This window comes from Narcine bancroftii, chromosome 14, assembly GCF_036971445.1.
Source record: "Narcine bancroftii isolate sNarBan1 chromosome 14, sNarBan1.hap1, whole genome shotgun sequence".
NCBI classification, from domain to species: Eukaryota; Metazoa; Chordata; class Chondrichthyes; order Torpediniformes; family Narcinidae; genus Narcine; species Narcine bancroftii.
In genome coordinates, this window is record NC_091482.1 from 27,024,083 (window position 1) to 27,050,153 (window position 26,071).

The 26,071-nt window shown below is 49.1% G+C and overlaps 1 protein-coding gene and 1 long non-coding RNA gene across 2 annotated transcripts in view; one reads left to right on the plus strand and one right to left on the minus strand.

Annotated features, from left to right (window-relative positions):
* LOC138749723 (uncharacterized) overlaps window positions 1-11,599 on the minus strand; it is a 28,192-nt gene extending 16,593 nt beyond the window's left edge. Inside the window, exon 1 of the long non-coding RNA XR_011348845.1 lies at window positions 11,495-11,599. This is a non-coding gene — a long non-coding RNA (uncharacterized lncRNA). The remainder of the gene's footprint in view (window positions 1-11,494) is intronic.
* A 3,282-nt stretch (window positions 11,600-14,881) lies between these two features.
* The window catches only part of vps37d (VPS37D subunit of ESCRT-I), a 51,846-nt gene continuing 40,656 nt past the window's right edge, over window positions 14,882-26,071 (plus strand). Inside the window, exon 1 of the mRNA XM_069912114.1 lies at window positions 14,882-15,104. Within this exon, the coding sequence (XP_069768215.1) occupies window positions 15,006-15,104 (99 nt within the window). The 5' untranslated portion in view covers window positions 14,882-15,005. The remainder of the gene's footprint in view (window positions 15,105-26,071) is intronic.

Here is a 26,071-nt window from a genome sequence, read left to right on the forward strand (position 1 = left end):
GTTTTTCATAATAAAGCTTGCATCCCATTGAGCTTACCTCATTCTTCGTTGTCTGAATTCCGGCTCCCGGTCCTGGAAACTGGTGCCCTGTTTGTAGTTCATATGGAGTAAATCCTGTCACAGAACTTACCGAACTCCTTACTGACATTAATGCCAGGGGCAACGCATCCACCCAATTTAGTTTGGTCCGTGCCTGTACTTTCCCGATCTTACTTTTTATTGTTTGGTTCATCCTCTCCACTATTTTCTGCCATGTTAATGCCTTCATGGGTAAACGTAACATTTGGAGCATTCAGGATCTTTTCTAGTCTCGTCTGCCTTAACGAAGTCATTGTAAATGCTGTGGAGCTCACAAATGCTACAATACTATGTGTTGTTAATACTGTCAGGCCATGTCCCATTACTATGTGTGCCACCTTTTGTAGAATCTTTGCTACTCCTGCTGCATGTCTTGTACATGGTGGGTGTCTGTCTTCCGTTGGGTCTAGTGTGATACTCACATACATCAGCACACATCTTCCACCCCCTTTTTTCTGAAAAAGAACACCATCAATTGTGTGTGCTTTTTCAGAAACATCCAAAAAGAAAGGTAGTTTATAATTTGGAATCGCCAAATCTGTAGCTGTTGTAAGAGCTTGCTTCAATAGAATAAAACTCATCTCAGCCTGTGCAGTCCAATCCAGTGTAGCTCCCAGGTTCCTCATCCCCTGCTCATTCACCAAAGTTCGCAGTGGATGTGTTAACTCACCATACGATGGGATAAACTGCCTACTATACCCTGACAAACCCAAAAAGGAAAGCATCTCTTTAACTGTCTTTGGTTTTGGATGATGTAGTATTGCATCTGCCAAATAGGGGTGTAATCTGACAGTTCGAAGGTCATGGAATCAACCTGCTGACAAAGCCCACATCTGCTGATCCCACTGACCACAGGTTCTCAGGGAGAGAGTCTAGCATAGGGGCCGAGTCGGGGTGATCCATCTTCTCCCTACCATGAAATCGTTCAATCTGTCTATGCTCAAGGAGGACTTGATCATGTGTCGGAGACAAAATTCTGTATGCCTGACCAGATGAGGAGAACTGCACTGTCGGTATTTGGGTGTCAGACCAGTCCCTTAGGGACTTCAAGTTCCGACACATCGGTCCCAAATCTTTTGCCTGATGAGTAGTGCCAATTGCAAGGGTGACATGAGGAATGGCCTCACCTGCCATCTCATACCATTCCAGCTGCTCAGATGTCAGTGCCACCGCAGCGGCCACTCCCTCCTTTCCTATCACTATGTAGTCCGAATTAATTTCCCATTGCCTGCCCTCTACCTCTTCATAAAAGGCATGCTGATACATTTCATCCCCATCCCTATCGTAAAAGAGGGTCATATGGGGAGGGTCCGAGGGAGGGGTATACGGGTGTAACGTCTGGATCCACAGCTTCCATTGATTATAAGGCTTTAGCAGCCCTCCCTTCTGTGGGTCCTCAGGTTGCAGCAGCCCCCAATAAATGTCAGCCCATTGTCCCTCAGACGCGGATCCTCCAGCTGCCGCCAACAACATCTGAGAACCGGAATGCAGTGTCGTTAATGAACAGTTCATAGAATATTCATTTGGAAAGGTGACCTCTATTCCGCTGGGTCCACAAAGGATCGATGCTCCGCACTTGACCAACAGGTCTCTGCCCAAGAGATTGGTAGGGCACCTGGCTGACAAAATGTACTGATGTGTAAAAGTCTGTCCTGCCACAGAAGTGACTAGTGGTGTAGAAAACGGCAGATTTTCTGGTGTACCCGAGAACCCTATCAGCTGGACGCTAGAGGATGATGTTTTATCTTGAAATTCAGTGCCAGTGAGTGTTGAAAATCTGGCTCCCGTATCCACTAAAAAGGATACTTCCATGTCCATAACTTTAATCTGCAGGAAAGGGTCTGCCAACCTAGCCTGCTCGTGGGTGCTCGGGCTCCGTCACTGTGGGCAATATTGCTCCTCCTCTGTCAGCAAAGGGAATTGTCTCTTTGGAGCTAAAGCCGCATGGGGTGCCTGATGTACCGGGGGTGGCACTGACGATCTCTGGGACTGGACCCAATGCTCATTTTGTGGTGGTCCATATCCCCTTCCCCCAGTGTCCCGAGGATCCCAAGCCAGGGGGCAGTCTCTCTTCCAGTGTCCTGGCTGACCGCATACAAAACATACGGCTGGCTGCATTCGTGGAGCACTCCGAACTCTCCCTCTTACTCGGAATCCCCCCATTGGACCTCCCATTCTGGCCACATAGGTGGGATCCGGTGCCCAATATGGGGCCGGGTGCCAACTCATATTATTCCCTTGTGGTGGCTGCGTTGGCTGCTGAATCATCTGGTTCGCACCCTTTGAGGAAATCTTTTTTACCTCGTTTGCCTTTTGCCTAGCCTCTGCCAATTGAAGCTTAAGGAGTTGCACTTGTGCCGACTCCATAGTATGTTTGTCCTCCTTTTGCTTAGCCCTGTAACGTTCCATGTGATGGGTCAAATGTTTTTCCCATTGCTCACTCGAGCAGCCAGGAATATCAGGGTTATTCTCTAATGCCTCCCTAACTACAGCTGGCAGTCCACTCGTTACTGCAGCCCTAAAGAGTGTAGTCTGCAAGGGATCTGTGGCTGGGTGTACTCCTGCCTTATCAGTCCAACTCTCCCTACACTGACTCAAAAAAGTCGAGATCTCCTCATCCTCCTTTATGGAAAAGGTAACTGTGTGTTGCAGCTTGTCTGCTAACATTAGCATATGTATCATTGAACTTGTGAGTTGCAGCCTGTCTGTGTACATTAGCATATGTATTAACTCTCTCTCTCTCTGTTACATGTACAATCCTGACTACCATTCTGTCTGTCTTTGTCCCACCATGTCCTTTGTGCTATCGCTTCAAAACTCCTGTCTTTAATACCTGTGTAGGCTAAGATACAAATTAGATGTACTCCACTAAAGCTGTTTAATTCCCCTGGTCCGTATTGGGATCCCTTATATCCCATTATGACTATACATTAAATCTATGCCCTGTCTACATTCTAAAGGAGCTGAATTGCAACCTCTGCTGCCCCTATTCCAGGGGGGCTTAAAACATTAACGAACAATATTCCAAAGAAATTAGTAAACAACAATGAAGAATACCTGTAAGCTCATTAAAATACAATAAGAACTGAATAAAACACAATAAATGTAAAGCTCATTGAAAACTGCAATAAAATGCAAGAAGAACTGAATAAAACCACAATAAATGTAAAGCTCATTGAAAACAGCAATAAAATACACAAAACTGAATAAACCACGATAAATGTAAAGCTCATTGAAAACAGCAATAAAATACACAAAACTGAATAAACCACGATAAATGTAAAGCTCATTGAAAACAGCAATAAAATACACAAAACTGAATAAACCACGATAAATGTAAAGCTCATTGAAAACAGCAATAAAATACACAAAACTGAATAAACCACGATAAATGTAAAGCTCATTGAAAACAGCAATAAAATACACAAAACTGAATAAACCATTAAAAAAACGAATAAAATTGTAACATTATGGCACTTTGTCATTAATTCTTTGAATGTGGGTCCAGCCTTTCTCTCTTGTTCTTACTGCGGTGTCTGTAATTAAAAGTACACAGAAGGGACCATCCCAGGCAGGTTTTAGTTGATCCTCTTGCCATGCTTTTACATATAACCAATCACTAGATTTTAATAAAATGAATAACAATCTGACTTTCCTTTGTGTTAGTGTAAAAATTGTAAAATGAAACACAAACCATATTTGCATGGGTTTTGAATATGTTAGACCTTATTAAAATGCAGTTGGAGCTGCTTGTCTGTATGGGGCACAACCCTCCAATTTGTTAGAGTGAGTACATAACAGACATTGCAGCACAAGAGCCCCTGCAAGAGAACTTGAAACATATTCAACCTTTAGTTCTGCCTTAAGTAAAATGCCTTGTGCCACAGCTCACAGGAGCTGGCCTTATTTAAAACAGTCTGTAAAACAGGCACCAAAAAAAAGTTAAAAGATGTTCTTATGAGGATTGCACACACAATAATTTAAGTACAGGCTAGTTTCTATAATATTCCACTTAAAAGTTCTGCTGCATGAATCCTGGAGCTTGTGGAGTCATTATTGAATCAAGAAATATTGGTGCCATGCCAATCTCATTCTAACATGCCAATTTCTCCAGTCCTTAAGTCAAGATGTACTGAATAGCATCTGGTACAAGATCTGTGAGTTCTTAATGATATTATTATTCTTATGCACCCAATTGTTCTGAACTATGCCACCAATTTAAATCATATTCCACCTATTGCAGTACTCACACAGCACCATAGACCAGTTCGCAGGTTTATTTCTCCATTAAGCTGAATCCAGTCGCGCAGGGTTTACCTCCGTGATTATTTACAATGTAACTTCTGCACGACCGGATTTAAATATAAACCTGATGAATGGGGAAAGTTATCATGAATTAAATAACAGCGGCAATACAGAGAAATTGTGCTGAGGCATTAATTTCACTCCAGAGGAAAATGCACCAGAGAAATGAATGATTAAACTTATAGGAATCCCCAGAGGTATCTTTATTCTCCAGAGGTGGGTGATCTTTAAACTCACGGACCTTGACTGCTGAATGTGTAGAAGAAATGTATTAAATGTGTTGATAGGGCTCCATACCTCTAACTGCAAGACAAGAGCCTGAAGCCTCAATTTCAAGTGCCACAGTGCACTTAAAGGGACATGCACACTCCCCCTTCAACTGGCTGATCCAGCCACTTTACACATCAGATCCTTGTCCTTTTGCCTCATGTTCCTGCACCTCCTTGGCTGCTTCCCTCTCTGCTTCTCCTAAGTACCGTACCAGTCGGATTTTTTCAAATCCTTGTGGCACCTTCCCCTGATTCTGCAGCTCTCTCCATATCTGTTCGTATCGTGCCATAGCCTGTACCTCCTCTCCCTTCGGTACTCCTCCCAGTAATTGATCCCTTGTTTTCTCCCACTGTCGGTTTACAGATAGGGGAACCCCTCTGTCTCCCCCGAGCTCTTGCCCTACATCCCTATTTACTCCTTCCATCTCCGTTCTGATCTTTAACCCTTTAGACTTCGTGATTCTGACACCCTGCAATCTACTTCGTCCCTTCCCACGTTGTATAACCACTAGATGACCAGCAGCTCCCTGAAAACAGGTGTTCCCCTTCAGGGATGATCAGAGAGAGAGCCAGCTGGGGGATTATGTGTCTCGTGGTTGTGTGAAGTGTCTGTTTGTTTTGCGGTTAGCTTGTTAGTTTCCCCCTTTGTGTGAAATGTACATTGTTTGTTTTGCGGTTAGTCTGTGTACACAGGTGCCTCACTGTGTGACTGCCTATCCCCACTGTGTTTCCCTGATCCGTATTCTAAATACCTTGCCTCTATGCCCTCTCTACCCTGTAAAACAGTACAATCTGTAACCTCTGCTACCCCTTCTCCAGAAGTACTTAAAACATCGTGAGTAACACAGTGATATACACAGCAACAATACCAGCGTGCATGAAAAAACAGTTAACTGCCGAACACCTTATACAGATACTTATTACTATTATGGTACACGATTCCTAAACAAATACTTATTATACACTACTATGGTACACGATTCTTAAACAAATACTTATTATACACTACTATGGTACACGATTCTTAAACAAATACTTATTATACACTACTATGGTACACGATTCTTAAACAAATACTTATTATACACTATAGAAACAAATAACTATAACACAATACACCTTATACTACTTGGCCAAGTGTCTAAATCTACCTCTCGAGATTGCTACAAGGGGCTCCAACCCCGTTCTACTAGAGGGACCTCAACCTCCTTAGAGGGATTCCAACCGGACCTCAACCTCCTTAGAGGGATTCCAACCTTTTCCTAGAGGGACCTCAACCTCCGTAGAGGGATTCCAACCTCCTTTTCCTAGAGGGACCTCAACCTCCTTAGAGGGATTCCAACCGGACCTCAACCTCCTTAGAGGGATTCCAACCTTTTCCTAGAGGGACCTCAACCTCCGTAGAGGGATTCCAACCTCCTTTTCTTCGAGGGACCTCAACCTCCGTAGAGGGATTCCAACCTCCTTTTCTTCGAGGGACCTCAACCTCCGTAGAGGGATTCCAACCTCCTTTTCTTCGAGGGACCTCAACCTCCGTAGAGGGATTCCAACCTCCTTTTCTTCGAGGGACCTCAACCTCCGTAGAGGGATTCCAACCTCCTTCTCTTCGAGGGACCTCAACCTCCGTAGAGGGATTCCAACCTCCTTCTACTAGGGGGACTCCAACCCCCTTCTACTAGGGGGACTCCAACCCCCTTTGTTTTATTCTTGTCTTTAACTAGGTCTTTTGCAGAGTAGTGACAACACACAATTGTATCTTTGCCAATAGCAGAACTTCGTTTAAACAGGCGTCTGCTTACCTCCCTTTGTAGAATGGTCACTTGTTGTTATTACCACACCACAATCGACCGGTGTTTCGTATCTTTTTCTTCCGTCACTTCTCCATCTTCATCACGTCGGGGTCACCAAATTGTCGGACTCTGGCTTTAACTTACTCTTAATTTTAGTCTATGTGTAGTCTGAGTCCAGCGCGTTCTTTGAATGAAGTGATAGGAGAAGGTATTCGGTTCAACAGTCAATTTATTACACAGCACAAGAATAAAACTTAACAGAGCTCTGGGTCAGTCTGTTAGTTCATAGGTCACCTGCCAGTGAGCTACTCCCCGAGACTGACCCCTATTGTCCAGTTGGCACAGTTTATATAGGTCAATCTTATCACACAGAACAAAAGTTGTTTTCCCTGCTAGATTTTTTTGCATAAGGGTTATCACAAGTCATCTCCTGTTTTGCAGATTTCTGGGGTGTAGCATTCCCATGTTAATCCTCCAGGCCAGACTATCCTGTTGTTTAGATCTGAAATTAATTCATCCCCAGATATTTCTAATCACCATTTGGTCCCTGTCTGGCCAATTTCTGCTGTTCTCTTTAACACCTCCTCGTGCCTTAATCTTCCTCCTAGACTGGTTTTCCATTCCCTTTGATTCTTGTGGGCCATTCTTTGTTCTGATCTGGCCTGTGTCTCCTGTGCTACTTCCCACCTCCTTCAGTTGAGCATTCCTCCTAAATCGTTTTATGCATATCCTCTCCCTGTATCTTGGGAGCAACCAATTTTGTTCAGCCAACTTTGCTCCATGCTGTGACAGCCACTTAGCCACATTCCTCTTTCCCTGACTCATGCAGTACAAATGAACTTATTGATTAATCATTTATTTCTTACTGTTTTAACCCCTAGATTCCATGCAGTAAATATACACTTATTAATTTATCATTTATTTCATACTGTTTTAACCCCTAGATTCCAACAAGCCTCAACGTGGACAAGTCAAAGGAGATGATTGTCGACTTCAGAAGGATGAGGGATGACCACCCTCAACTACACATTATTAACTTGGTTTTGGCGAGAGTAGAGAGCACCAATTTCCTCAGAATCCTCTGAACCAGTGATCTATCCTGGCTGCACAACATCTCCTTTCTCGTCAGGAAGGCACAACCGTGACTGCATGTCCTGAGAAGTCTGAAGCAAGCAAGGCTACCAGCCACCATTCTGTCAACTATCTATTGAAGCTCCATCGAGAGGCATCCTGGCCAGCTGCATCACAGTTGCTGTAGACCATTGGATCGGAGGTCAATCCACAGGACCATAAAAGAAGCAGAGAAGATCATTGGGGTCTACCCCTCCCCCCATTGATGTGATATAGCGGGATCGATGTCTGAGGAGGGCATGAAAAATCATTGAGGATCCCTATCACGCAGCATCTTCCAGTTTCTCCCGTCAGGAAGCTTCTTACCATGGGCAGTGAGACTTCTGAACGGCTGATGAACTGCTCACACGAACTGTCTGAGACTCAACTATTTATTTGGCAATATTTATTTATTTATTTACAGTGCCCTCCATTATGTTTGGGACACGGACACTTTTTATTTATCCTTTATTTGCCCAAGTGCTCCACAGTTTTAAATTTGTAATCAAACTATTCACGTAATTAAAGTGCACATTCCAGAATTTATTTAAGGTTATTTGAGTACATTTTGCTTTGACTATGTAGAAATTACAGAACATTTTATGCATTCATTCATTCAGGTGCCTTGCCGTTCGGCGTGGGTGATCATGTCTCTCCATCCATCACAATCTCTTGTCCCCATCTTATTCTCTTTTTCTTTCTTTTTTTCTTTGTGGAGGGAGGGGGTAGTATATAGGGAGGATTTCCTTTTCTTTTTATAATCCACATGTATTTGTATTGATTTGAATTATTTTTCATTATGTGGTTCTAAAATTCTAAATAAAATCTTAAAAAAGGATAGAGGCTGCTTTCTTGAGACACCGCCTCTTGTAGAAGTGAAGGCTGGTGCCCATGATGGCGCTGGCCAAGTTCACAACTCTCTGTCATCTTTTCCTGTCCTGTACATTGGCAACTCTATACTAGACAGTGATGCAACCAGTCAGAATGCTCTCTACGGTACACCTGTACAAATTTCCAAGGGTCTTCGGTGACATTCTGAATCTCCTCAAACTCCTCATGAAATATAGCTGCTGGTGAGCTTTCCTCATGATTCCACTGATATGGGGGCAGGATTGATAGACTGCCAGGAATTTGAAGTCATTAACCCTTTTCTCTGCTGACCCTTCAATGCGGACAGGTTTGTGCCCTCCTTTTTTTTGTTCTTTATTTATTTTTTTATTTTTCACACTATGAACCATACTGACCAAAATTCAGAGACATTTTTCTCTTGATTATACACAATATCATTCTCTCCCCTTTTTCCCCCTCCCTTCCCTCCCTCCCTCACCTCCCCCCATTCATACAACGTTCAATCTATATGATACATTAAACCCATTAAACAACGTCGTCACTTAATAAAAATAAACAAGAAATTTGTGTCTTCTACTTTTATATACTGGGTCAGTTCATTTCATTGTCTTCTCCTTCTGTCATTTTAGGTAGTGGAGGTCCGTGGTAGGATTTTTCTATTGTGTTCCATGTATGGTTCCCATATTTGTTCGAATACTGTGATGTTATTTCTTAAATTATGTTATTTTTTCCAATGGAATACATTTATTCATTTCTATGTACCATTGCTGTATTCTCAGGTTATCTTCTAATTTCCAGGTTGACATTATACATTTTTTTGCTACAGCTAGGGCTTTCATAATAAATCTTTTTTGTGCTCCATCCAAATCGAGTCCAAGTTCTTTACTTCTTATATTACTTAGAAGAAAGAACTCTGGATTTTTTGGTATGTTGCTTTTTGTGATTTTATTTAATACCTGGTTTAGATCTTCCCAAAATTTTTCCACTTTCTCACATGGCCAAATTGCATGTACTGCTGTTCCTGTTTCCATCTGACAGCGAAAACATCTGTCTGATACTGTTGGGTCCCATTTATTTAACTTTTGGGGTGTGATGTATAGTCTGTGTAACCAATTATATTGTATCATGCGTAACCCTCGTGTTTATTGTATTTTTCATAGTTCCGGAGCATAGTTTTTCCCATGTTTCATTCTTCATCTTTATGTTTAGATCTTGTTCCCATTTTTGTTTAGGTTTACAGCTTGTTTCCTCGTTCTTCTTTTCTTGCAGTTTGTTGTACATGTTTGTTATAATTTTTTTAAATTATCATTGTGTCTGTAATCACATATTCAAAATTGCTTCCTTCTGGTAACAGGTTTGTGCCCTCCTGATGTCCACAATAAGTTCCTTAGTTTTGTTAATGTTGAATGCAAGGTGGTGGTGACACCATTCAACCAGCTGATCTATCTCACTCCTGTGCACTTCCTCATTGCTGTCTATAATTCAGCTGGCAAATCATTTCACTTGTGCTTCGCCACACAGTCATGGGTGTAGGGTGAGTGGGCTAAGCACTTATCCTTGAGGAGCGCCTGTGTTCATCGTCAGTGAGGAGGAGACTTTGCTACCTATTCGTACAGACAGTGGTCTTCCGACAAGGACAACAAGATGTCAGGTTAGGATCTGAAAGCAAGTTCAGGCAGGATAGATGCACGGGCCTCTCATAATGCTTACGCCCCTCTCCTGGTTTGCAACTGGAAATAGCCACAAGCGGTCTGCCAGAAAGCTGGGAACTTGCACATGTAAAATTTACCAGCATCATACAGCGACAAGTAGCTCATGGTGGAATGTATTAAGAAACATATTTATATTCCATAATATATTGCAATTTAACCATTTAGTGATAAATATACTTTCACTCTCAGAGATGCAGAATAAGGTTAAGAATCTATGAAGTTGCAATCACTTTTCTGACTGCTTTTACAATAGAACCTGAGGCTTTCTTTAGTTGTAAACATTTTTGCCAGTAGAGTTTGACGAGAAGGCTTTCACTTGTTGTAATGGAAGATTCTAACTTTTTTTTTACTTTTGCACCCTTTGCTTCTGCAAGGCTGAGAACCTGCTTGTGTTTTAGAATCAGCAGACATAAGCTAAATTCCACCGAGGGGCCAGAGATGCAGTTATCTGATGAAAGGACATCTGTGTACCAGGAACATTTACTCTTCCTGCTTGTTTTGGTCACAGACTGCCAGAGGCCTAGCCTTGATGCAATATAAACCATTGTATTCAAAGTGATAAGCTGAAAATTATGTTATCGATAGAAGCCTAGCATGCAAGCTTGCTCGCATATCTTTCTTGCTGTGGTGGGAATAGGTGCTTGGGTAAGCAGTTTTTGGGGAATATAAGCCATGGTCCCCCTGCTGAAGTTTGAGACTCTCCGAGAGGTGGCAACATCTCTCAGCAAGAAGAACTTCTAGAGTCCGGCCAACGTCCCGGTCGGGGGAGGTGGAGAAGCTGCTACCGGCGCCCTGACAACCTACTACAAGTGTGCAGTCGTTGCCTCGCTTCGGCAGTTGGGACCAGTCCAGGTGTTGATAAGTAGAGTTGGGAAGGGCTTGCATATTGTAGTTTGAAATCAGCTTTTGAATTTGTAATAAACATTTGTATAAACTGAACTGCTTTCAGTGTGTGTGTCTATTTTCTTTCTGTAGCTCAAACACTGTGACCAATCTAAAACGAGCAAAATGAGAGGTATAAGTTTACCCAAGACACTTGTAAAGATGGATTGGAACTCACCAGAACCTACTGTCTGAAATTGATGGGGGCTTCCACATCAATAAACCTCTGGTGTGGGTGGGTTTAAATGAAACCATCCATAACATTGGCTAGACAATCCTCCTGATGTTTGCCACTTAATTATGGTTTCAAATAGGTGGTCACCAATTCACTGTCATCTGTCCCTCGGTTATACTGCATCCCTTACCTGGCCTCCTATATAAATACACCCAACTCCAGAACCCTGCCTTCCATATGTGACTACATATCATCTCCTGCCCTCGTCACTCAGTGCTCCCCTTAATGTTAAGATGTTCCCCTTGTTCCAAATCCTTCCATTACCTTCCTCCAACACCAACATGTCTCCTTTCTTCTATTTCTGCCCAGGTTTCCTCGCTCCACCATAAGTGACAGTGCTGCCTGCTGCCCAGACTTCCTGTTTTGGAATTTCTTCTCTAAACCTCTCTGTTCTGCCTCTCAATCATCCTTGCTGTCAGTCCTCTCTCTCTCTCTCTCTCTCTCCCTCTCTCTCTCTCTCTCTCTCTCTCTCTCTCTCTCACCAACCACAGAAACATTGTGCCTTCCGGTTTCGGCAGCAAGTGACTCATTTCCTGACACCCCAAAGACCTCTCGCCATCTGCCAGGCACAAGTCAGTGTTACGGAAAACTTTCCACTTGCCTACCCAGCAACACTCAAGAATCTCAATGCCATCCAAGCACAAAGCAGCTTGTTTGATTGGCATCTCATCAACCACGCAGATCACCCATTCTCTCCCCCACTAGTTTACAGTGGTAGCAGAATGTACAATTTACTCCCGAGACTCCATCCCCTTCCACAGAGAGAGGGACAAAAACAAAAAGCACAGGAAGCTGTAGGTTCCCCCTTCAAGGGTGGCACAGTTAGTTTCATGATTAGTCAGTGCCAATGACGTGGGTTCAAATTCAGCGCTGTCTGTAAAGAGTTTCAACATTCTTCCCATGTTTGTGTGGGTTTCCTCCAGGGACTCCGGCTTCTTCCCATGCTGGGTTGTAGGTTAATTGGCAGCATGGGCTTGTGGGTCAGAAGGGCCTGTTATCGTACTGTATGTCTAAAAATTTTTTAAAGTTTCATCACCCTGACTTGTATTTCATGCTGCCTGGTTTTACATGCTGTGCACTGGGACAGTACACTCACTTAGAGAAGGCAGTTCCCCACCATCTTACCAAGGACATTTGGGGATAGGTAAAATACACACCTTATTCTTGCTGAAACCTATTAGTCTTCCAGCACACGAAGATGTCAGTGTGGGAATGATGCCGACTGGAACATTCCAGGCTGCAGGAGTACGTGCTGAGGCTTGGTGCAGCCAACGCGAGGGCACGGTGGGGAAGGTCCACAATCTCGAGTCAGTGTCAGATTAACTTAGTAGCAAAATAGCATATGTTATGGGCCCCACATCTTCAAGGGCCCCGTGCTAAATGCTTGCAAGCTGTTAATTCCGACCAGAGCTCACATTAATGGATTCGAGGGTAGGAGTACTTCGATCACCTTTTACGATGCCCAGAAATGACACCAAGGGTCATGGAGAGCTCAGGGCATGATATGAAATGTAAATAAAAAACCAACTGTTTCTCGTTCCAACATTGCTCAATTACAACAACTTTGTCGAGGCAAATCGTCAAGCTGGCCGACATGGGGCAGGGAATCCTGGGGGAATCAGCTGACTCAGCTCTGACATGCAGCTTTTTCACATCGGAATAGGATGGAGCCAGTGATAGGGACATATCTTTCCATTCCCTGCAAAAACCAGGTGATCATCATGAGGTGATCAAATATGGTCTAAACAAAAAATGAATTCTTCTGCACTTTTTTTAAACTTTGTGATACCTATTGCCTGCTCTCTTTTGAAAGAGGTCATTTTCAAATGACCAAATGCCGTTTTGCACGTGGATGATTATGCAAATAATAATACATCCTATTAAATATTGATAAGGAGCACAACGGTTCTTGTTAAAAGGTAGGATAATAAAGGGAGGTTAAAACAATTGTTATTTTCAACAAAGCGATTCCCCACTCACAGGTGTCATGGCACGAAGCCCCAGCGGCAGCAATCTGCAAGGAAGGCAATGTTATCGCTTGGGGATTAGAAGTGTATGATGATAACTGATTTATCAATTTTATTGAAAATCTCACAGCAATTGGGGAAATGCAATTACATTAGAAGTTCATGGGAAGAGGATAACGTTGCGTTCAGGGAACAAGATCTTTCAGGTCGTGTAGTTAGGTGAAAATAATGTTGATTAAGTGCAAAATAATGACCCTTGCTTCCCTTTATAGCAGTGGTTCTCAAATTTTTGCTTTCCACTCACATACCACTTTGACATCGGTGCTCTGTGATTAGTAAGGGATTGCTCAAGGTGGTACGTGAGGGGGAAGGGAAAGTTGAGAATTACTGCTCTGGACGCAATTGTTAGTGAGAAAATTTGCCTGAGAAAATTTGTCATTGGCCCATTTCCTTTGAAACCATGCACATAACGAGTCAATGAGGTATGATTAAAACAGTGGTTTTCAACCTTTTTCTTTCCACCCACATTCCACCTTAAGCAATCCCTTACTAATCACAGAGCACCAATGGCATATTTAAAGTGGTATGTGAGTGGAAAGAAAAAGGTTGAGAACCACTGCTTTACAAATCCTGATGCTTACCACAAAAGGAAGGAACGGCAGCAAACAAAGGCAGATTAATCTGTAACTAGATTACCTTTTAGTGAGAAGATGGTCTTGACGAGTTAATTAAGCAGCAGCCTGGAAAGCCAATCTATTTGCATAGTAAATCCTGGCCAGTATGGATAATTCTGGATTAAATTACAGCCTCATGAATATACGAATCTAGTTGTGGACTAAAAGGGTTGCCATAGCAACCTTTCTCTGGGTAGCCCTTCTGCAGCCACCCTAAAAATTACGCAGTCTCCCAAGGGAAAACAAGGCGCCTGATACTCTTAAAGCACACGTGCACCCCCTCACCCTGCCATTCCTATAAAAACAATGCACCTAGTTTGCTACGCTGCTGTGTTTAGCAGAGACCACAGCAGATTTTCTCCGAGTTGCCAAAAAGCCGGAGAACCAAGTTCCTCAAGTCACCCACGTAAGTTTGTATCCATTCACAGAATGCGCGAAGCTGCATTGGCAATGATTTATCTCTTTGAGTTTGTCTCTCTTCTCTGAATTGAGCTTCCCCTGGAATTTGGTTGCCCCTTTCATTCTTTCTTTTAAACCACAGAATGTTTTAATATTTATGTCTTTTAAATTTGGGGCATCTTTATAGCATATGCTACAGGCCTGGCAGGAGGTTAATCCAACCCTGTCTAGAGTCCTCTCCAATGACCAGGCAGAGGGGAATCCCCTCAAACAACAGATGAGAGGCGGGAAAGAAACAAGATACCCAGAAATGAATGTAACAATGTCCAATGGTGGAAACATTGGTGGGGGACATTTGAATAGTTTTTGCAGATCATTGATAATGAATTAAGTCTATTTGGGGTAAAGCAGTGGAGATAGCCTCGTCAGATTACCAACAGTGATTTTTGAAACGAACAAGCGCCTGGCCATCCGTGGCAATGTCTGACTGTGCTCCTGCAGCCGGGCTCATGCTCTGACCGACCCACATGCGCCCTTGTGGGTCCGCGGCTCTTCCGTCCGCCGGCCGGCCCCGCTCACTGACTCTGCAGCCCCACCTGCCGGCTCTCGCAGTCCCCGCCCCGGCCGGCTCGGTGTCCTGAGAGGGGGGGGTCCCGGATGCTTGTCTCAGGCATGATCCAGCTCCGCTCCTAACGCCGTGCCGCTCACTTCTCCTGTGGCAGAGCCGCCTGCATTATGTCCCGGGACCGTTTCGGCATCTTCAGCACCAGGCAACTGAAGGATGTGTTGGAGGACGAGGAGAAACTGGCCAGGATGGTGCAACTCAGCCCGCAGGTAAGGGTCCCATTGTCATCGAAATCGCAGCTCGGACAGCGGAGTCGCCTCCACGGCAGGCGGGTGCGGGAACGCGCAGCTCAACGCTATGCGTTTCAAGGGATGCTACTATCTGTCCCAGAGAGGGAGGGGGAGAGGGGAGAGAAAGAAAGGGAGGGGGAGGGGGGAGAGGGGGAGGGGGGAGAGGGTGATGACAGGCCAAGGGGGGAGAGGGAGTGTGATGACAGGCCAAGTGGAGAAGGGATGGTAGCCAGAGGGCTGGGAATTGGGGCAGGTGAACTCTGCGCTTAGTTTGGAACAAAGACTGGTGATTATTACAGATGCTGGCGGAACCTGGTCTTACTGAACACTGATAACAGAAAGGAAACACGGGGGGGTGGGGGGTGGGGGGGTTCCAGTGTGTGTCGCCTGAGGGCCACTTTGGCCCCACAAACTCCTACCAGCAAGAACTGACATTCACTTGTGTCCCAGTGCCTACACCCTCCCCCACATTGTTGCTCCAGCCACATTTGAGGTCTGTCCTGCTTTCATTGTTTGGGTAGGGTTCCCCCCTCTCCCCCCACCACCCCCCAAAAATAGACCCTATTCACAAGAAAGTTACTTGCTAAAAAGATAACGGTTCAAAAGTCTCTTCACGCCCATACGTTCCCATCATTATACATTATTACACCATTACCACCAATGTGGCATCTTGTAGTTACTCCCCCCTCCATTGTTTGAAGGGTTTTCCCTCTCAAGCGAGCCATCTAATTTCAAATTTTGCATCACCTCCATTTTATGTCACATCAATTTTGCATCACACCAAATTTACTTTGCATCAAAATTTGCGTCGCATCAAATTTGTGTCGCATAAGTTTCACTTCATGTTAAATTTTTTGTTGCATCAATTTTCTGATTGTGGTCCTTTGGTCCACATTGGCTGCACCAAGTCTGGATAGGTTTTTTAAAATCAAAACTTGACTTTATTCAGAATAAATTCTTTACAAAAGGAACCCCATTCAAAGTCTCTTCACACCTTCAGTGTCATACCAATACATTTCCATCACTGTACCTTGTTAGATTAATTTGGAGAGAGGATAATTAACAAGAGATCATATCGTGGCGTGAATATTTTCAAAACCCTCTATCAACGGATGTGCTCATTTGTTACCCAATTTCAATTGTTTATTTGTACCCAAGAATGATAAAGGCACTGCAGAAAACATGATTGAAAATTAAAATGCTCAGCACCAATGACTCTCCCAGATAAATTCACCACCCAGACACAGCGGAAGGAGTTGTGGTGAGGGGCTGTGGGGATGTGTCATTGGGGAAGATCATAATCAGTGACAATTTGTGGAGGCTAACATGAAAAGTGGTGTACAAGCGAGCCATCTCATTTCATGGGGTGTATCTGAGTCTATTAGTTTTGATCCAATCTTGCTGTCGACGATCTGACTTGGTCTGGAAAAAAAACACATTTGGATAAATCTGCCAGGATAGTGATGGATGAGGAAGATCATTCTGCACAATGCATCATTCATTCACTCTTAGCAGTTGTGCATTCTCTTCCATTGCTGTATCTTTCTTACACCTTCAGAGGTGCAACTGAAAGACACAAATGTTGGTTCTGTAGGCCACGGTCAATGGTACCTGATCTGTCTGGAGGACATTGAATGAGGGAAGGGAAAGCTCACGATCCCATCTGATGTGTATTTCCAGCATTTCCTATTCAGGTTTCTAGTGTGTATTTGATTCCATTTTTCATTATTATTGTGCTTTGTCCCAGGGTCGTATCCTTCTGCTTACTTCAGCTTTCTTGACTGGTGGTCAAAGTTTCTTCACGTGATCTTTAACCCATGAGCCACATTGGCCTTTTAACTTTGCTTCTGGAAATTGCTGTCCTGAATGGTTCTTCCACTCGTGGTTATTTCTCCTATTTTCTCCCTTGTATCTGGTCCAAATGTCTCTGTGCCCCTTCTTTTGACATCTTCTATTCCTCTGTTAAGTCTCCTCCCGATGCCACTTCCTTCGTCCATGTTCATCACTCAGATTGCAGCTCTGGCGATCACTCTGGGGACCACCCTGCACTTCTCTGTGGCCTGATTACTTCTATAATTCCTCAGTGGTTACAATTGAACATAATGCCCGAGGCATCCAGCAAGACTAACACAGTCAGTAACATCAGAGATATTTGATTATAATGGCTCTAAAATGGATATTTTACAGATTAATTCTGTTAAGTTCTCATTCTTTTTTATTAGACAGCTAATTTATATTGTTGTTTTCATACCTGCTTAATAATAACTCCCCATTAATCAGGTTTGTTGAAAGTGATGTCCTGTGTGTGTATGTGTGTGTTCTTTGGCTTGGCTTCGCGGATGAAGATTTATGGAGGGGGTAAATGTCCACGTCAGCTGGAGGCTCGTTTGTGGCTGACAAGTCCAATGCGGGACAGGCAGACACGGTTGCAGGGGAAAATTGGTTGGTTGGGGTTGGGTGTTGGGTTTTTCCTCCTTTGCCTTTTGTCAGTGAGGTGGGCTCTGCAGTCTTCTTCAAAGGAGGTTGCAGCCCGCCAAACTGTGAGGCGCCAAGATGCACGGTTTGAGGCGATATCAGCCCACTGGCGGTGGTCAATGTGGCAGGCACCAAGAGATTTCTTTAGGCAGTCCTTGTACCTTTTCTTTAGTGCACCTCTGTCACGGTGGCCAGTGGAGAGTTCGCCATATAACACGATCTTGGGAAGGCGATGGTCCTCCATTCTGGAGACGTGACCCACCCAGCGCAGCTGGATCTTCAGCAGCGTGGATATATAGTGGATATAGGCAGCCAGCAAACCCTCTATCGGGTGAGAAGAATGGAGTTTTTGTAATGATGCTCTGATTGCTGACATTGAGATGACATTTCCTATTTGTGATCAATCGGTTTGAAGACAGAAAACATCCAAGCAAAGATCTGTATGTTGCATCCTCCTTCAAGTCTTAAGAAGCTGAAAACCACCATCCACAAAATAAACATGCTCATATTACCTCAAAGACCAAGGACAAGAGTGCAGGAGAACACCAGCACCTGCAGGTTTCCCCTCCATGTGCTATCCTGAGCTGGAAATGCATTGCCATTCTCTTCTGATTGCACTGAAGGATTACCTTTACCAGGACTGCAGTCTTTCCAAGGCAATTGGAGGTGGTGTTTTATTCTGGCTTTGTCAAGGCTTCCCAAAAATGAATTGAACGAATGAAAAAAAAATGGAACTATCCTGCTCTAAATCACGCACGAAGCCTTTTACTGTTTGCCTCTGCGCTTGGCCTGGTCCAAATGGGATGACTCTGGTGGCTGCAGGATTCCTTCTCAGGGGAGGAGCGAGACGAAATTGACAGCAGATAAATATATTCTACACTGCACCTTCGGGGGAAAAAAAAGAGCCTGCTTTCCTCCACGCTCATGTTTGCATGATGTTCATGCTACAGTGATACAATGTTGGCCCTGCCCTGTGAATAATGAACTGTGAGAAATGATCCATGAAGGCCGACAATTGAGAGATTGATATTTTTCTGCCAGACAATGACATTAATAATTAACCAGGCAATTAATTTTTAGTGGAAGGTAAATGCAGCAGGTAATATTATAAATGATGTTAGGAACTGCAGGGTTCCTTTCGCATCTTCTGATAAAAGTCTCAATCCCTTCTCTACAAGAACTGCCTTCCATCTGGTTAAACTTACTGCATTTCCAGGTTGAACTGCTCCATACTTTGGGAATTCTTTGCCCCTGACGTTCCTTACTATTAACTTGTTACAGCATTTTCAGATAGCATTCCTTGGAATTAAAAACCCTTCATTTCAAATGACAGTTGACTAACATCAATTTTACCAATCTTTGTTGATGACACAGTGAGCCTCTTGGAGCTAACTGGGAAGCCATCTGACGAAACACTGCAAATGCTGGAAATCTGAAATAAAGATCTGAAAATATTCAGCAGGTCAGGCAGTGTCTGTAGAGAGAGAATCAGAAATGATGTTCCATCAGAAATGGGAAACATTGGAATGTTTGAGGCTGCAGAGAAAAGGAGAGGTGGGAAGAGCAAAAGTGAACGTCTCCGATAGGAAGGTGGGAAGGAGATTGAATGATCAGTTGGTGGAACTGGTGGGAATAGTGTGGGCAAGGCTGGCGAATAAAGCCAGTTGCTCTTGTGGAGGATGGAAGTAAGAGAAGATGAATAAAATTTCAAGTCAGCAAAAGAGGAAAAATCAAGAAATGACTGCAGTTAATGTGGCTTGAATGGTTATTAATATCGAATTCAGTGTTGAGGCTGAAGGCTGTGATGTGTCCAGTCAATGGCGTACTGTGGCTTAAGCTGATGGTGAGTTTTTAAGGAATAGAGCAATCTAAAGGCTTGGATCAGACTTCTATTTCCTTCTTGTCTTCAGACAGTTCACATCTTCAATGTGTGTCTTGATATTTTTGTTCCCAGTTAATAAAAACATTATTTCCAAAACAGACTTGTTATAACTGAAGTTCATAGTGGTTCAGGACAGGCAACAGGAGGCTCAGGACAGGCAACAGGAGGCTCAGGACAGGCAACAGGGGGTTCAGGTCAGGCAGCAGGGGATTCAGGACAGGCAGCAGGGGGCTCGGGACAGGCAGCAGGGGGCTCGGGACAGGCAGCAGGGGGCTCGGGACAGGCAGCAGGGGGCTCGGGACAGGCAGCAGGGGGCTCGGGACAGGCAGCAGGGGGCTCGGGACAGGCAGCAGGGGGCTCGGGACAGGCAGCAGGGGGCTCGGGACAGGCAGCAGGGGGCTCGGGACAGGCAGCAGGGGGCTCGGGACAGGCAGCAGGGGGCTCGGGACAGGCAGCAGGGGGCTCGGGACAGGCAGCAGGGGGCTCGGAACAGGCAGCAGGGGGCTCGGGACAGGCAGCAGGGGGCTCGGGACGGGCAGCAGGGGGCTCGGGACGGGCAGCAGGGGGCTCGGGACGGGCAGCAGGGGGCTCGGGACGGGCAGCAGGGGGCTCGGGACGGGCAGCAGGGGGCTCGGGACGGGCAGCAGGGGGCTCGGGACGGGCAGCAGGGGGCTCGGGACGGGCAGCAGGGGGCTCGGGACGGGCAGCAGGGGGCTCGGGACGGGCAGCAGGGGGCTCGGGACGGGCAGCAGGGGGCTCGGGACGGGCAGCAGGGGGCTCGGGACGGGCAGCAGGGGGCTCGGGACGGGCAGCAGGGGGCTCGGGACGGGCAGCAGGGGGCTCGGGACGGGCAGCAGGGGGCTCGGGACGGGCAGCAGGGGGCTCGGGACGGGCAGCAGGGGGCTCGGGACGGGCAGCAGGGGGCTCGGGACGGGCAGCAGGGGGCTCGGGACGGGCAGCAGGGGGCTCGGGACGGGCAGCAGGGGGCTCGGGACGGGCAGCAGGGGGCTCGGGACGGGCAGCAGGGGGCTCGGGACGGGCAGCAGGGGGCTCGGGACGGGCAGCAGGGGGCTCGGGACGGGCAGCAGGGGGCTCGGGACGGGCAGCAGGGGGCTCGGGACGGGCAGCAGGGGGCTCGGGACGGGCAGCAGGGGGCTCGGGACGGGCAGCAGGGGGCTCGGGACGGGCAGCAGGGGGCTCGGGACGGGCAGCAGGGGGCTCGGGACGGGCAGCAGGGGGCTCGGGACGGGCAGCAGGGGGCTCGGGACGGGCAGCAGGGGGCTCGGGACGGGCAGCAGGGGGCTCGGGACGGGCAGCAGGGGGCTCGGGACGGGCAGCAGGGGGCTCGGGACGGGCAGCAGGGGGCTCGGGACGGGCAGCAGGGGGCTCGGGACGGGCAGCAGGGGGCTCGGGACGGGCAGCAGGGGGCTCGGGACGGGCAGCAGGGGGCTCGGGACGGGCAGCAGGGGGCTCGGGACGGGCAGCAGGGGGCTCGGGACGGGCAGCAGGGGGCTCGGGACGGGCAGCAGGGGGCTCGGGACGGGCAGCAGGGGGCTCGGGACGGGCAGCAGGGGGCTCGGGACGGGCAGCAGGGGGCTCGGGACGGGCAGCAGGGGGCTCGGGACGGGCAGCAGGGGGCTCGGGACGGGCAGCAGGGGGCTCGGGACGGGCAGCAGGGGGCTCGGGACGGGCAGCAGGGGGCTCGGGACGGGCAGCAGGGGGCTCGGGACGGGCAGCAGGGGGCTCGGGACGGGCAGCAGGGGGCTCGGGACGGGCAGCAGGGGGCTCGGGACGGGCAGCAGGGGGCTCGGGACGGGCAGCAGGGGGCTCGGGACGGGCAGCAGGGGGCTCGGGACGGGCAGCAGGGGGCTCGGGACGGGCAGCAGGGGGCTCGGGACGGGCAGCAGGGGGCTCGGGACGGGCAGCAGGGGGCTCGGGACGGGCAGCAGGGGGCTCGGGACGGGCAGCAGGGGGCTCGGGACGGGCAGCAGGGGGCTCGGGACGGGCAGCAGGGGGCTCGGGACGGGCAGCAGGGGGCTCGGGACGGGCAGCAGGGGGCTCGGGACGGGCAGCAGGGGGCTCGGGACGGGCAGCAGGGGGCTCGGGACGGGCAGCAGGGGGCTCGGGACGGGCAGCAGGGGGCTCGGGACGGGCAGCAGGGGGCTCGGGACGGGCAGCAGGGGGCTCGGGACGGGCAGCAGGGGGCTCGGGACGGGCAGCAGGGGGCTCGGGACGGGCAGCAGGGGGCTCGGGACGGGCAGCAGGGGGCTCGGGACGGGCAGCAGGGGGCTCGGGACGGGCAGCAGGGGGCTCGGGACGGGCAGCAGGGGGCTCGGGACGGGCAGCAGGGGGCTCGGGACGGGCAGCAGGGGGCTCGGGACGGGCAGCAGGGGGCTCGGGACGGGCAGCAGGGGGCTCGGGACGGGCAGCAGGGGGCTCGGGACGGGCAGCAGGGGGCTCGGGACGGGCAGCAGGGGGCTCGGGACGGGCAGCAGGGGGCTCGGGACGGGCAGCAGGGGGCTCGGGACGGGCAGCAGGGGGCTCGGGACGGGCAGCAGGGGGCTCGGGACAGGCAGCAGGGGGCTCGGGACAGGCAGCAGGGGGCTCGGGACAGGCAGCAGGGGGCTCGGGACAGGCAGCAGGGGGCTCGGGACAGGCAGCAGGGGGCTCGGGACAGGCAGCAGGGGGCTCGGGACAGGCAGCAGGGGGCTCGGGACAGGCAGCAGGGGGCTCGGGACAGGCAGCAGGGGGCTCGGGACAGGCAGCAGGGGGCTCGGGACAGGCAGCAGGGGGCTCGGGACAGGCAGCAGGGGGCTCGGGACAGGCAGCAGGGGGCTCGGGACAGGCAGCAGGGGGCTCGGGACAGGCAGCAGGGGGCTCGGGACAGGCAGCAGGGGGCTCGGGACAGGCAGCAGGGGGCTCGGGACAGGCAGCAGGGGGCTCGGGACAGGCAGCAGGGGGCTCGGGACAGGCAGCAGGGGGCTCGGGACAGGCAGCAGGGGGCTCGGGACAGGCAGCAGGGGGCTCGGGACAGGCAGCAGGGGGCTCGGGACAGGCAGCAGGGGGCTCGGGACAGGCAGCAGGGGGCTCGGGACAGGCAGCAGGGGGCTCGGGACAGGCAGCAGGGGGCTCGGGACAGGCAGCAGGGGGCTCGGGACAGGCAGCAGGGGGCTCGGGACAGGCAGCAGGGGGCTCGGGACAGGCAGCAGGGGGCTCGGGACGGGCAGCAGGGGGCTCGGGACGGGCAGCAGGGGGCTCGGGACGGGCAGCAGGGGGCTCGGGACGGGCAGCAGGGGGCTCGGGACGGGCAGCAGGGGGCTCGGGACGGGCAGCAGGGGGCTCGGGACGGGCAGCAGGGGGCTCGGGACGGGCAGCAGGGGGCTCGGGACGGGCAGCAGGGGGCTCGGGACGGGCAGCAGGGGGCTCGGGACGGGCAGCAGGGGGCTCGGGACGGGCAGCAGGGGGCTCGGGACGGGCAGCAGGGGGCTCGGGACGGGCAGCAGGGGGCTCGGGACGGGCAGCAGGGGGCTCGGGACGGGCAGCAGGGGGCTCGGGACAGGCAGCAGGGGGCTCGGGACAGGCAGCAGGGGGCTCGGGACAGGCAGCAGGGGGCTCGGGACAGGCAGCAGGGGGCTCGGGACAGGCAGCAGGGGGCTCGGGACAGGCAGCAGGGGGCTCGGGACAGGCAGCAGGGGGCTCGGGACAGGCAGCAGGGGGCTCGGGACAGGCAGCAGGGGGCTCGGGACAGGCAGCAGGGGGCTCGGGACAGGCAGCAGGGGGCTCGGGACAGGCAGCAGGGGGCTGGTTGGTTGGGGTTGGGTGTTGGGTTTTTCCTCCTTTATCTTTTGTCAGTGAGGTGGGCTCTGCGTTCTTCTTCAAAGGAGGTTGCTGCCCGCCGAACTGTGAGGCGCCAAGATGCACGGTTTGAGGCGATATCAGCCCACTGGCGATGGTCAATGTGGCAAGCACCGAGAGCTTTCTTTAGGGAGTCCTTGTACCTCTTCTTTGGTGCACCTCTGTCTCGGTGGCCAGTGGAGAGCTCGCCATATAACACGATCTTGGGAAGGCGATGGTCCTCCATTCTGGAGACGTGACCTACCCAGCACAGTTTGATCTTCAGCAGTGTGGATTCGATGCTGTCACCTCTGCCATCTCGAGTATTTCGATGTTAGTGATGAAGTCGCTCCAATGAATGTTGAGGATGGAGCGGAGACAACGCTGGTGTAAACGTTCTAGGAGCCGTAGGTGATGCCAGTAAAGGACCCATGATTCTGAGCCGAACAGGAGTGTGGGTATGACAACGGCTCTGTATATGCTAATCTTTGTGAGGTTTTTCAGTTGGTTGTTTTTCCAGACTCTTTTGTGTAGTTTTCCAAAGGCGCTATTTGCCTTGGCGAGTCTGTTGTCTATCTCGTTGTCAATCCTTGCATCCGATGAAATGGTGCAGCCGAGATAGGTAAACTGGTTGACCGTTTTGAGTTTTGTGTGCTCGATTGAGATGTGGGGGGGCTGGTAGTCATGGTGGGGAGCTGGCTGATGGAGGACTTCAGTTTTCTTCAGGCTGACTTCCAGGCCAAACATTTTGGCAGTTTCCGCAAAACAGGACATCAAGCGCTGAAGAGCTGGCTCTTCAGTTAACATCCTGGTAAATCTCCTCTGCACCCTCTCCATAGCTTCCACATGAGGTCAACAGAACTGGACACCATACATTAATGTGGCCTCACCAGAGATTTGTAGAGTTGCGATGACCTCAATCCCCCCATTAATGAAGCCTAGCTTCCCATTGGTTTTCTTAACTATCCTATCAGCCTGCGCAGTCATTGTGGGGGATTATTGATTTGGACCTGAAGGTCCCTCTGTTCATTGACACTCAAGTAATGGAGCATTAACCGTGTACTCAGCCTTCTGGTTTGTCCTTCCAAAATACATCACCTCACACTTATTCGGATTGAACTCCATCTGCCACTTCTCTGCCCAACTCTACATTCTGCTTATATCCTGGTAACCTTCGACAATCACATCTCCAACCATGGTGTTATCAGCAAATTTACTGGCCCATCTTTCCTCCTCTTCATCCAGGTCATTTATAAAAATCGTGAAGAGCAGGGGTCCCAGAACAAATCCTTGTGGTACTCCACTAGTCACTGATCTCCAGGCAGAATACTTTTCTTCCACCACTACTCTCTGCTTTCTACCTGCAAGCCAACTTTTTATCCACACAGCCAAGGTTCCATGCCTCATGACTTTCTGAATGTCTCTCATGGGGGACTGTATTGGAAAGGGTTGTTGCTATAATGTGACAGCACTTCCCCCTACCTAGTTGGAGGACACACCAGCTGCTAATTAATGTTTGGTTCTGCCCCACCCATTAGTGCATAAGTTGTTGTTGAACCCATGTAAATTACTTGGACTAGATTCTCCAGCCTGTCTGTACTTGGTCTTGGACCATTGGGCTGTTGTAATTGGATTAACCCTCCTGGCGCTGAGCCATATTAACCCTGCTAATGACCTGGGCTGGACCCTCCAGGACTATAAATATGCCATGTGTTCTTTGTTCTCTCTCTTTGCCATCTTGGATCTACGCTGCTTCATTCCAGGCCTAGAAATATGGAAGGGTGCTGGCGAAACTGTTGGTAAGATGTGTACTGTTAAAAGAGTTGGGAGCATTTAATGAGTGTCCCTTGTAGCTTAGAGCACACATGTCAAACTCTGGCCCGCGATATAATTATATTTGGCCCGCAAGATCATATTAAATATATATTAGAGTTGGCCCGCTGGCCGCTGCGCCAGTATAGCGCATGCACACTAAAGGTGAAAATGAAGACGCCGGAGGTGTGGAGGGATCTCAGAGTCCCGAATCCCGGGGATTGGAGCGCCGCACTCAGCCCACCCGGCTCCCGGACACACAGACGCGGCTGGAGTTGGGGACCATCCTCGCTGGGTCTGCGCTTCAGCGGCGACGCCGGACCAAACGTCTCGTTGGCGATGCCTTCCCCCTCGCTCCGTGCGCGGCGGACCCTGCCTCCCGCTCCTTTTGTTTGAGATGAGCCCGGCGCCGTGAGATCGCAGTTTAATCCCTCTCCAACCATGGGAGGGGGGTGGGAGCAACGCGCTCTTCTCAGCCAATTCCTCCACCGCCCCGGACGCCATTCCTTGCCCCTTACAACCGGTTGGTGCTTCATCATATACCTGAGACATCTGCTTGCCCTGTTGATGCTTCCTGCCCTTTCCTACTCCTTGGTTTGGAAATGGAGAATGAACAATGTACCAAAGATCTTCTATTGAATTTTTAAACTGATGATGCAAAATAGTTCATAGTGATTTTTTTTTCCTTGATCATTGTGTGTACTAGTTCATTGTTTGTGTGTGTATGTACGTGCATGTATTTTCCACATGTTTGTTATTATCTGCTATTTCTTTCCTACAGCTGCTATAAATTGTGCATGTGTAGGTGTGCATGTGCGCTGCATCAGTTACCATTTCCCACGCTTGCCTTCTCTAAATAAAATCCTTCCCTATCAAAGCTGTTTTCAAAATCCACCAAACCTGTTTCCTCACTCACAACAGGGAGCTTTTCAAATGCTTTGCT